Raw genomic sequence first — 13,237 nt, 5'->3', positions numbered from 1 at the left:
TTTTACAAAGTACTCTTTGGAAACTATAGGCAGAGCCTATTCTATAATTCTCAACTTTCAATATTTAACTAAAATTTTAAGTTTTAGCATCCATATCACTCAGACATAATATATAGTTGAGACGATGGGTTACAATTTTATGATAGATGTTTTTTTTCTTCTTTAGATTTGCAATTCTTTATTGAATTTTGTTTTTGCCTGGTACCTATTCACATACTTAAATTGTGACTGAATGTTGGGTTGTTTCTTATCATGTAAATTAATTTTGTTTTTGCCTGGTACCTATTCACATACTTAAATTGTGATTGATTGTTGATTTGTAAATAGTTATGTCGTTTCCTGAAATGAATTTCTTGCATTGTATTATTTGTTGCTCACTTAGTCAAGTGAGTGTTTTCAGTTTGCTTTATTTTCCTTATCGGTGTTTTTTTAAAATTAACTATATAGAATATACTTAGTTATATTGGTATATGTGGTGTTTATCTACAATGTTATAAAGATTATTTATTTTCATTTGTTATTAGAAATTTAAATTTAATGTGCGATTTCTATTGGCAATTGCCTAAATAAACCTTTGAATGAGAAGCAGAGGTTGTGACGTCACACTGCCCTCTTCCGGTTCAAAACTCCTCAAAGAGTAGATTACATATTGAATCATAAGGTGGCAAAACTATTTTAGTACATAGCAGGATGTATAGGCAGATTCTTAGGATTACTGGGCATAAAAGATCGAGGATGGATGATCTTTATTGACGACCAGCATTCTAGAAAATAAGATCCCATCACACTTTAACTTTCAAAGAGATTGGAACCTGTAATTTGACATCACGACATTGTTCCCAATTGAATTGAAATTGTATTTACCTTGCAGGCTGCTGTGGCAGAGAGGAACATGAGCTCCAAATTAATAAATGGTCAAAGGATTAAATGGCTTTACAGCGATCTATACCGAATGAAAAGTCAAGTGAAATACATATTAGGCAATTTCAGTATTCCTTCATCAAATTGCTCCCAATTGAATTGAAATTGTATTTACCTTGCAGGCTGCTATGGCAGAGAGGAACATGAGCTCTAAATTAATAAATGGTCAAAGGATTAAATGGCTTTACAGCGATCTATACCGAATGAAAAGTCAAGTGAAATACACATTAGGCAATTTCAGTATTTCTTCATCTAATGTATATCACGGCATTGTTCCCAAGTGAATTGACATTGTATTTACCTTGCAGGCTGCTATGGCAGAGAGGAACATGAGCTCTGCCAGAATGGAGCAACAGGCGGTGAAAAACAAAAATATGTTGGACAGACTGACGGTAGAAAGGAAGAAATATATTGCCGTGAACAAAGCCAACATCAAACTTAGGGACAAGTGAGTGTTCTCATATTTTGATAGTTTTACACTGCAATGTTTTTACTGCAAACGGGTGAGAGAGGTAAAAAAAATGTCATATTGTTGTTGTTGTTATTACGTATAATTATTATTATTATTATTATTATTATTATTATTATTATTATTATTATTATTATTATTATTATCATTATTATTATTATTATTATTATTATTATTATTATTATTATTATTATTATTATTATTATTTATTATTATAATAATAACTAATAATAATAATAATAATAATAATAATAATAATAATATAATTATTATTATTTATTATTATTATTATTATTATCATTATCATCATCATCATCATCATCATCATCATCATCATCATCATCATCATCATCATCATCGCCATTCTTCTTCTTCTTCTTCTTCTTCTTCTTCCTCTTCTTCTTCTACGCCTTCTTTTTCTATGCCTTCTTCTTACTTCTCTTACTGTTATGTTATATTGTGTTATGTTATTATTTTGTCTTTCAGAGTCTCCAAGCTTCCACCCATAATGAGGAATTAGTCTGACTCGGCATTTTGGACGCTGACACTACAATGAACGACGTCTATGGATATTACATTAGTTTGTCTGCCACTGCATTTGAAACTCAACGATTGAATTTTTTATGACAATGATGATGATGATGTTATTGATAATGGTGATGGTAATAACGCTGACGATAATCATGATTGCACTATTGATAACGAAACAATAATAATAATAATGATAGTTTCCAAAGAGGAGGAGGAGGAGGAGGAGGAGGAGGAGGAGGAGGAGGAAGAGGAGGAGGAGGAGGAGGAGGAGGAGGAGGAGGAGGAGGAGGGGGAGGAGGAGGAGGAGAAGAAGAAGAAGAAGAAGAAGAAGAAGAAGAAGAAGAAGAAGAAGAAGAAGAAGAAGAAGAAGAAGAAGAAGGAGGAGGACGAGGAGGACGAAGAGGAGGAGGAGGAGGAGAAGAAGAAGAAGAAAAAGAAGAAGAAGAAGAAGAAGAAAGAAGAAGAAGAAGAAGAAGAAGAAGAAGAAGAAGAAGAAGAAGAAGAAGAAGAAGAAGAAGAAGAAGAAGAAGAAGAAAGAGAAAACGAACAAAAATGATATAATTACTCTTTTTATATTCTATTCTTTTTATATATTTGATATATTTGTACTAGATATTTTTTATTTACACCATCTTATCCTCCAACTTGTATATCTTTAAAAGGATGTGGTTAATGTGTGGTTGAAAAAAGTTATGTACTGGGTTGTGAAATAGTACTTTTAAACCAGAAGGTTCATTGAGCCAAAATTTATCCTGATTTCCATAGCATAAAATGGACTGCAATTGTGATCGACCGCCTCAAAACGGTATTATGTCAGGATGGTTTAGATGATGAAAAATTGATTTATAGAAAATGTTTTGTTTTATCAAGAAGAAAGAATTGGGTTGGGATTCCCGACCTCCCATAGTGAGCAGGGAGGTACTTGCTGTGTCTTCTATCCCCATGTATCGGTTTTCCAATTGCATTCTGTCATTGTCTTAGAATGAGATTACTTAGTTTTGTCCTGACCCTGGCCGGGGTCCTTGGATGGGAGGGAAACAGTCGAATGTGTAGTTATAGTTTTGGAAGATGATATTTTTTTTCCTTGTAAATTATCTCTCTGTTTTTTAAACATGTGATTTGTAAACATCTGAGTGCATTCCTCTTAACTCTCTCCTTACCGGGATTTTCCCCAAAACTTCACACCCAACCTGTACAGAAATAGATTTATGTCACTCAAACACAATAGCTGTTAGTTCTTGCTATTGCGCTTCAACACAGTGTTAATATAGCAAACATTTTTCTTCAAATATTATGATGGACAAAAGAAATGAGAATGAGAAAAATGTTGGCTGCATCGTAACGAATGTGACGATTTTCATATTGGTGGTAAGGAGGGAGTTAATGGGATCTTGTGCTTGTGTCTGGGGGAGACTTATAGGTGATCTCAAACTAAGTACACTGATAGTAGCTCTTGGAATTTACTTCAATTCCCTATTTGAACCATTTCCCCTATGTTGTACTTTTTCCTCAAGTCCTTTTAATTGTGCATCTAGAATGTTTTTGCTATCCACTTTTCTTCCTTTTACTGGTCCCTATATATCCTAAATGTGTTGCAAGCGTCGTACAACCCTTAAAAACAAACAAAACAAGAAGAAAGAATATGACTTCTAAAAGAGATATAAAGTAAAAAGACCTGATTATTTTAACAGTAAATTCACTTTCTGTTATCTGGTTCATCCCGACATTTTACTTCACAAAGATGGTGGTCACAATTGGTTTCTGGCATTTTGATAAACGACAATTTAAAATTGAATAGAAGCTTCAGTTTATTTTACGAAGACACGATATGGACGTTTTGGATCACCCCTTTGTCAACAAAACAAGACGAATGAAATACTAGAGACGAATGAGAGATGAGAGAATGGCCTTATTATCGTGATAATTAATATAAAGATCTGAAAAAAGTGTGTATGAAACAGGGTCAGACAAAGCAAGAAAGAAAAACACGAGAGGGAAAATCATCCTAAAAAATAAATCTTCCTGGTCTGGGGATTAAATTTCAACCTTCTAATGTTCGATCTCCAGTCAAGGAAGACTTTTTAAAAGTTTTTTTTGGGATAGTTTTTTTTTTCTTGTATTTTTCTTTCTTGCTTTGCCTGGCACTTTTTCATACACACTTTTTCAGATCTATATCTTACACCAGTGCCTGCTCCCTAATTTTTCACTTTGATATTATTAATTTATTAATGCCATCTTCTCATCTCTCATCCGTCTTCAGTTTTTCATTTTGACAAAGGGGGAAACTGAAACATCCACATCATTTAATTTGTAAAATGAATTGACGCTTCTATCCAATTTTAGATATTATTTATTTATTCGAGCTTTAAGCAGCAACATTTGCATCATTTCCATAGGACAATAGTCGGTACAAAGTGCTCTCTGTTAAATCTAATATAAACCTAGCTACCCTATAACTCTCAAGTAGGCAGAGAAAAAGGTGTACAAAATTCCTTTCGTAAGGGCATACCACCGTTAAGGTGTCTTGTCTGAGGACTGGATTGTTGGCATGCCTCAACTAACCTTAATTCTCTAAATTAATGCGACAAAGCAGGTGCGTATCTTTAAAACCTTTACCATCACTTTTGTTACCTTCATAAACTGAGTGGCAATGCAAATCAGTATTCTACAGTAAAATCTCGTAATATCATCCCATTTTGGACGTTCACAAACTTGTCAATATATATCAAGTTGGCAATATGAATAAGGAATCGGCTGTATAAGTGGTAGACTTGTCACCAATTGAATAAAGATTGCATTCGTCATTAAGTTAGTGATAAGCGAGTTTGGTCGTATAGGCAAGGGTGGTGTGGATAAAATGAGATTTAGTTGTTATTTATTGTATAGGGATTAATGAGACGGATGATCTTGATTTTTTAATGCCAAAAATGCATTTATAAAGTACATATTAATCTTTCAAAGCTGTTTATGATAATGCTTCCATAATAATATATAAATGAATACATAAATAAATAAATAAATAAAAAATGAATGTGCACACTTATATAGATCATTTCCACGGTTTTAATACACTGAATATGCTTCATATTTCTTCAGTTATTCTGCATCTCTCCTCTAGTTGGCATATGGAGCCAAATTCTCTTTTCATTGGTTACAATTTGCCTGTTTTGAACTTCTTTTGTGTTCTAAACTCTCTTAAAAGTCATTGCCTATTTCTCCGGCTATCTGTTCTTGTGGTATGACACTCGCTTTAGGATCGGGAGGTCCTATGTTCGAGCCTCAAGCGGCGCATAGTTGAGATCTTGGAAAAGGCTCTTTACTCACATTCTCTCACCATACTCAGGTGTAAAACGAGTACCTGGCCGTTAACAGCGTTGTCTCTGTTGGAAAAATATTGTAATATCTCCTAACAGGCGTCATATCTTGTTCTAGATGTTTCTAGATGGTCAAGGACCGTCGTAAAGCGCCTTGAGCATGTTTAGTGGATATTGCACTGTATAAAAGCTAAAGTTTTATTAATTTTAATAGCCACAAACTTATTCATACTACAAATAAAGCAAAAAACAAAAAACAAAAACAAAACAAGAAAATAAAAAACTATCCCCAAAAAATCAGCATGCCTCGACTGGGTATCGAACCGCAAACCTCCTGATTATTGGTATTTATTGACTCAAAGAGGGAAATGCTTGTCTTACTTGTGCGGCTACATTATCTTGTGATATGACACTTGCCATCAGAGCGAAAGGTCCAGTTTTGATTACTGCTCTGACCGGTGCATAGTCTAGTCCTTGGAAAAGGCTAATTACTCACATTCTCTCACCAGACTCAGGTGTAAAATGATTCATTGGCCTTTAACAGCGTTGTCTCCGTCTGAACAAAAAATGCATTATATCTTACAAGTATCAAGTCTCGACCTACGTGTTATGTGTTGCTGTGGCTAGGGACCCCTTGAAAAGCACTTTGTGTACTTTTAATGGATATTGCGCTTTATAAATGCTCAGGTACTCAGGTCTTGAATGCCTCATGAAATAATATTTTGAATGTTTTGAAACCTCAACATTTTCTTGATGATTATATGGAGTCCAATAGATTGCATGAGAGTTTACTGATTGTCCATCAAGGTGTCACTTAGAGGGTTTCAGGAGCCATTTCCTCAAACATTCTCCCCAGAATTTAGCTTTCATAAATTGAGCTTTTATATAGCTCGATAACCCACTTAATGTGCTCAAATCGCTTTACAAGGGGTCCCTGACCAACAGCAACATGATACAATAAAAATAAATGAAATTCCTTTTATTCATCCTCAATGGAAAATTTGTCTTTAAGGTCTAATCCAAGGCAAGACTGGAATAACCCAGGCGTCAGCCGCAGAACAGCGCCGCAAAGTGAGCTAGGGCGAGGTGACTTGCTCAAGGCCACACTTAGCAGCGACGGGTGATTGAACTCGGTACCTTTCGAGTAGGAAGCAAAGACCGTACCACTGAGCCACGCTGCCCCCTACATGCAACATGTAGAACTAGACATGACGCCTGTTAGACGATATTACATTATTTTTTCCGACAGAGACAACACTGTTAATAGCCAGGTACTCATTTTACACCCGGTGAGAGTGTGAGTAAAGAGCCTTTTCCAAGGACTCAACCATGCGCCGAGCATTGCTCGAACTCAGGACCTTCCGATTCGAAAGCGGATGTCATACCACAAGACCACATAGCCGCACAAAACATAAAGGGCAATATACACCGATGCGATCAAAGTAGTCCTTCAGAGCCATTGGGCCCATGAAGCTGGAGTTTATTCCGGCTTCTATAGCATGAACAAAAAAAAGCAATCGCTATAGGACGAAGATGATAGGAGACCAGTCTATCGCTAAGTACTTTCCAAATATAACAGACTCATTTACCCCATTCACTGCTGGATCTGGATGCACAGTGGAGGGGGGGGGGGGAGGTGTCAGAAAAAAATCTCGACTGTACCAGGATCGATCTCGGTCTCATTTCCGTGTCAAGCGAGTGCTCTACCAACGGAGCTATCGTAACCTCCTCCCTCCCCTCGATGCGATCAAAGTGTTTTATAAAAAGGGTGCTAAGCCAAAGGCAACACTCATTACAGTTGCCAAATACTGCGAAAATCATGAATTTGAAATGGAAAATGGTGCCAATACAAAAAAAAAAAAAAAAAAAAAAAAAAAAAAAAAAAAAAAAACAAAACAATACGAAAAAACAAACAAACAAACAAAAAGAAAACAAACAAAAAAAAATCTTCGAAAATTTCTTTTTAAAATTTTTGGTAAGCCGCCGTTATCCTTATATCACGACATTGTGAACAGTGTTATTTTAAATCATGAAATGGGTACCGGTTTTTTTTTTTTTTTGCGAGGGGTGTGGTTGGGGGGGGGGGGGGGGAGAGGTGTTTCACATTTCCCCCTCCCAAATTACACATTTCTAATTCTGAATGGTAGCATCTCTATATGGATCACGAAACCTACAGCTTTAGCCCCTATTATAATCAATTTTCAACAGACTTTGTTGTTATAGGCCACGTACTCATTTTTGCGTCACAGTACGGAGACAAAGTATGAGTAAAGAGCTTTTCACAAGACTCAACTTTGCGCCGTCCATAAAAACTCGAACCCAAGACCTACTGGTCAAAAAGTGAGTAACTACCGGACCACAAAAGACACAGGAAAGGTAACTCAAATATTCCACTACATTTGTGTAATATATTGTAACACGCCTGACCGGCAGGACACGTTTTTGTTTACATATGTCTTTCTATTCGATTTTACTTTAAATTCTTACGCTTCAATGTGGATGTTTATATGGTTAATCTTGTGATTGTGTTGTGTTTAATTATCTTAAATCAATTTTAATATCAAACGAACTATTTCTGCGATATTCTCATTTTAAAAAAATGGATTTTAAGGTAAAGCCTGATTTTTACCAATATTTTTCTTCTACACATTACGAGAGATTTTTATTCACGACTTTATTTTTAACATCGGTGTTTTATTATCAATGCCGTCAACAACCAACGTCTCTTGTTGACGGCATTGAGTCAAATTCACACCAGCGGGGTGGAACAAGAAAACAAAGGGCGATACCGGTGTTCACTGGCCACAGACCACATCGCCCCCACCATTACAAACCATCACGACCCCCACCCACATACACAACAATTGATTTAAAACCACGATCATTGCCATTGTCGTTGTCGTCGTCGTTATCGTCAGCACCACCACCATCGTCATCGCTGTCATCTTCCATATCGTTGCCACCACAACCACCATCACCATCGTCGTTATCATCAGCATCACCACCCCCATCCAATCTTATTGCTTTACGGCAACAGCGGCGGCGACAACAACAACAACAGCAAAGGAGTACAGATGACGAAAACAATTTGAAATGTGCTCTCCTGAATGCCCGAACTGCGAAATAAAGCTGTGTTAATAAATGATTTTATCGTCGAAAACAAATTGGATTTATTCTTTATTACAGAGACTTGGCTAACATCTTCTGACACTATAACCATAAACGAGGTAATCCCCAGCGGCTATTCATATCATCAAGAAATTTAGAGACCAAAGACGTGGAGGTGGTTTGATGTGTGTTTTTAGAGACCAATTGAATATTATCAAACGAGAAAAACAAAACTACGACTCATTCGAATGCATCGAAATTAACTTTAGTCATAATAACAGACATTTTAACGTCGTAACCATTTACCGACCACCACCATCAACTAAAAACAAGAGCACTAATAAAACTTTTCTAAAAGAATTTGAAGACTTTCTCCACGCAAAAAAACACCGAGAATGGAGAAATTATTATTCTAGGTGATTTTAATTTTCATGCCGAGATTTCGGACAACTTCACTAAACTTCTAGAAGTATTCAATTTTATACAAAATGTCAAAGGACCAACTCACGAGGGTGGACACACCCTTGATCTCGTTATCACACGATCCATCGATACTTCCACTCGTGAGATCAGGATCGGAAGCCCAGACATTTCAGACCACCACCCAGTATTTTTTAAGATCAATGTCCCTGTCCCAATTCCAAATCGCTACAGTCGCTATAGAAAAACGAAAGACATAAACCACACCAAATTACTAGACCAAATTCGGGAGTTGGACATAAATAATAACGTTATACATACACACGGCGTTACAGAGAAATTAGATCTCCTCTACATATCACTTAATAATTGTCTGGAAAATCATGCGCCCCTCAAGTCCAGAACGATCGTCCTAAGACCAAATTCCAAATGGTTTACTGCTGAAATACGAAAGACCAAACATGACAGACGTCATCAGGAAGGTATTTGGCGTAAGTCTGGACTTGAAATTCACAAGCAAATATATAAAAAAGCCAAAAATTATACCAACCAACTAATAGTCAGTACCAAGCGGCAATATGTGAAGGACACTCTGATAAAAAGCAAACTCGACTCGAAAAAGCTTTACAATACTGTCAAAGAAATGATCACACCATCGAATACAAATAATCTACCTACAAATACATCCCCAAAAGAACTCTGTGACAAATTCAACACCTTTTTCATTGAGAAAATTTCCAACATCCGACAGGAACTAGACAACGACAGCCCCACAAATCTACATCCCAGCACGACATCACGAGTTGAAACAACAAGCATGACTTCACCAATGAACACAACGACAATGACAAGGCACGTGACATCGCCCGGAAGATCAACATCAACGGAAGAGACACTACAGGAGGACACAACACTCACCTGCACGACACGACCAACTAAATCTATGAACACCCGTTATAAAATGTTAACGTCGTTTGAACCCGTAACAACAGAGGAAGTTAAAAATATTTTGTTAGATATGCCTAATAAATCATGCCCGCTAGATAAAACACCAACTTGGCTCATAAAATCATGAGTATCTTGCTCCAGCAATTGCATCTATCGTAAATGAAAGTCTAACGTTGCCCGATTTTCCAAATATGCTGAAACATGCCTTGGTTAGACCCCTGAAGAAAAAAGCAAATCTTGACTGCAATGAGTTAAATAATTTTTGACCTGTGTCAAATTTAAATTTCATTTCTAAATTAATCGAAAAAGTCGTTGCTGCTCGTATTATTAACCATCTAGAGACGAATGCCTTAAATGTTAAATTTCAATCTGCCTACAAAGCCTCCCATAGCACGGAAACGGCATTACTTAAAGTTTTTAATGATATTGTAAATGATATAGATAATAAAAGTGCTGCGATGCTTGTTTTACTAGATTTAAGTGCGGCATTCGACACTATCGATCAAAATTTACTTTTGACTAGATTACGTGATCAATTTTATATCAGTGGCACAGCTTTGGACTGGTTAAAGGAATATTTGTTTGAAAGAACTCAGTCAGTAATTATAGAAAACCATGTATCAACTCCATCCATATTAACGTGTGGAGTGCCTCAGGGATCTATTCTCGGCCCCTTCCTTTTTACAATGTATACTGCTCCCCTTTCTCATATGTTATCCACTTTTCCCATTGATTTTCATTTTTATGCTGATGACACTCAGCTGTATACAAAACTTAATAATGATTCAGAGCTGTCATCAGTATCTGTTATGGAAAATTGCATTGCTAACATAAAGGATTAGATGAAACTAAACAAACTTAAATTTAATGATGACAAGACGGAAATGATAATTTTTGGAAATAGGTATCAACTCTCAAAAATATCTACAAATGAGATACTAGAGGGTGAAAATGCTATTAAACCTAGTTCTTGTGTGAGAAATCTTGGGGTGTATTTAGATCAAGGGTTATCCATGGAAGATCATGTTAAAAAAATATGCCAATGTTGTAACTATCACATTAGAAACATTGGAAGAATCAGACATTATATTGATGAAGATATTACAAAGATGCTTGTTAATTCGTTTATTACTAGCAGATTAGATTATTGCAATTCCCTTCTCATTGGCTGTCAAAGTAGATTAATTCATCAACTACAAAAAATTCAAAATAAAGCGGCTAGACTTATAAAATTAACGAAAAAAAGAGATCATATAACACCAGTTCTCCAGGAATTGACTGGCTTCCTGTGAAGTATAGGATAGAATTTAAAATATTGTGCTATGTTTTTAGATGTCTGGATGGATTGGCACCTGAATATTTGCAGGAACTGATTAAAAAATATGAACCCACTCGAAATTTAAGATCATCTCAGTCCCAACTTCTAAAAGTTACCACCTCAAAATCCACGTTCGGTGAGAAAGCCTTTTCATTCATAGCTCCACGCCTATGGAACGCACTTAGTCCTCGGACAAAGTCCTGCGAAAATTTAACATCTTTCAGGAAATGTCTGAAGACTGAGTTGTTCCGCGAGGCTTATTTCTCATAAAATAGATGTTGCTTTGATTTATTTTTTTTTTTTGTATGCATGCTTATTATGTATCATGTAGTGTCGTGATTTTAAATTTTGTTGTTTTTAAACATTTTTATATTTATTTTTATTATGTAAAGCGCCGCAGAGCACGATTGACGTGGATGTTTGGGCGCTATATAAATTCATTATTTACTACTATTTATTTACTATTACTAATGTACAGCAAAGCAATCGTGTGTGTATGTGCGTTGTGTGTATGTACACACACACACACACACACACACACATATATATATATATATATATATATATATATATATATATATATATATATATATAGGGAATGAGATTAGCGGAAGAGTAGCGTCCCTTGATTGGACATCACCCATAGTCTGTGACGTCACCGGCGGAAAAGTTATTAGAGAGAGAACGTCATGTTGGTTGTGCGCATGCGTCTCTCGTCCTCGCTTCCGGTGAAAGCGGCTTGAGACATTTCAAAACCAAATTGACGTTCTCTCTGTAAGGTGATGTCCAATCTCATTCCCTATATATATATATATATATATATATATATATATATATATATATATATATATATATATATATATATATTATATATATATATATATACATATAGTTCTAGCTTATAAAAAGTAGGAAGGGTCTTTCATTTCCCATCCTTTGGTAAGAACAATTATAAAATTAAAGGTAAAGTTAATTTAGGACCATGATTTTAAGTCGGACATAATCCAAATGAATGCATCCGATTTTAATAGTTATTGAAAGGCACGACGGAATTAACCCATTATGTACCGGATTCGTCACCAACGGCGTACTGACCCGACAATGGGATTATGCCAGCTACACCTGCCCGCGTATAGAATTCCTGTGTGAATTGTTTAACAAATATAGTAATTAGTAATTTGATGGATGGGGCGCGTGGATTGAAACATGTAAATGTGTATACACAAAGCACAACACGTCTCTTTTTCTTAAGACAAATCAGCAACTGCCTGCAATGAATAATGACCATATAAACAGAGCAGAGAAATAATAGGAGGATACTGGACAGCATGCGCTTGATGGGCTCTTCTGGTCGGAAGTTGTATACAATCCAATGCAGATTGTCTCCTTACTCATCTCTGTCCTCATTCTTGAATTGTACTGTTGAGTTTGTCGAGGTCCTGGCTGGGATCTCTTACTGTGAGGGAGGCAGTCTGTAGACTGTGTACATTTGCTCTTTTGCTTTTAGAGATTAGGCTTATTCTTATCATTATCAATACTTTGTGAATATGTAGGCGGCTGTATGTATGGGATCCATCTGCACCACTCTCTCTCTCTCTCTCTTTCTCTCTCTCGCGCGCGCGCGCGCGCGCTCTTTCTATATATCTATCTATCTCATTTTACACATGAGTACGGTGAGAGAAATTGACTAAAGAACCTTTTCCAAGGACTCAACTATGCGCCGAACGAGGCTCGAACCCAGGACCTTTCGATCCGAAAGCGAGTGTCGTACCACTAGACCACCCACATAATACATACATTCATACATACATACATACATACATACATACATACATACATACATACATACATACATACATACATACATACATACATACATACATATATACATACATACATACATAACATACATATCAAATTGTTTATTTCAGGAAATATACATGATAATGTAACAAGGGTAACATATTCATTGACATAATACCATTTCCTAAAATAATGTACAATGTATAGAGCTGGAGTATTAATTTGAACAGTGAAGTTTCAGACTCTGCCACAGAATGTCCCAGAGGTAATAATGATATTAGTGTTGATGACGATGATAATGATAATGACGACGATGATGACGATGATGACGATGAAGATGATGATGATGATGATGATGATGATGATGATGATGATGATGATGATGATGATGACGATGATGAAGAT

At 36.0% G+C, this 13,237-nt stretch overlaps 1 protein-coding gene across 2 annotated transcripts in view; it reads left to right on the top strand.

The window, feature by feature from the left end:
• Positions 1-2,474, top strand: part of LOC144970103 (uncharacterized) — a 36,847-nt gene extending 34,373 nt beyond the window's left edge. The window contains exons 16-17 of one of the 2 annotated variants that reach the window (XM_078909331.1): positions 1,230-1,369; positions 1,877-2,474. In XM_078909331.1, coding sequence (XP_078765457.1) covers positions 1,230-1,369; positions 1,877-1,910 — 174 coding nt within the window. In that variant the 3' untranslated portion in view covers positions 1,911-2,474. The remainder of the gene's footprint in view (positions 1-1,229; positions 1,370-1,876) is intronic. The other variant, XM_078909332.1, reaches the window with a different exon arrangement.
• The last annotated feature ends 10,763 nt before the right edge of the window (positions 2,475-13,237 follow it).

The sequence above is a fragment of the Berghia stephanieae genome, chromosome 4 (genome assembly GCF_034508935.2).
Source record: "Berghia stephanieae isolate SIO BIC M18660-M18661 chromosome 4, UCSD_Bste_1.3, whole genome shotgun sequence".
NCBI classification, from domain to species: Eukaryota; Metazoa; Mollusca; class Gastropoda; order Nudibranchia; family Aeolidiidae; genus Berghia; species Berghia stephanieae.
Note: the sequence above shows the minus strand (reverse complement) of the source record. Positions and strands in the feature narration are given on the sequence as shown.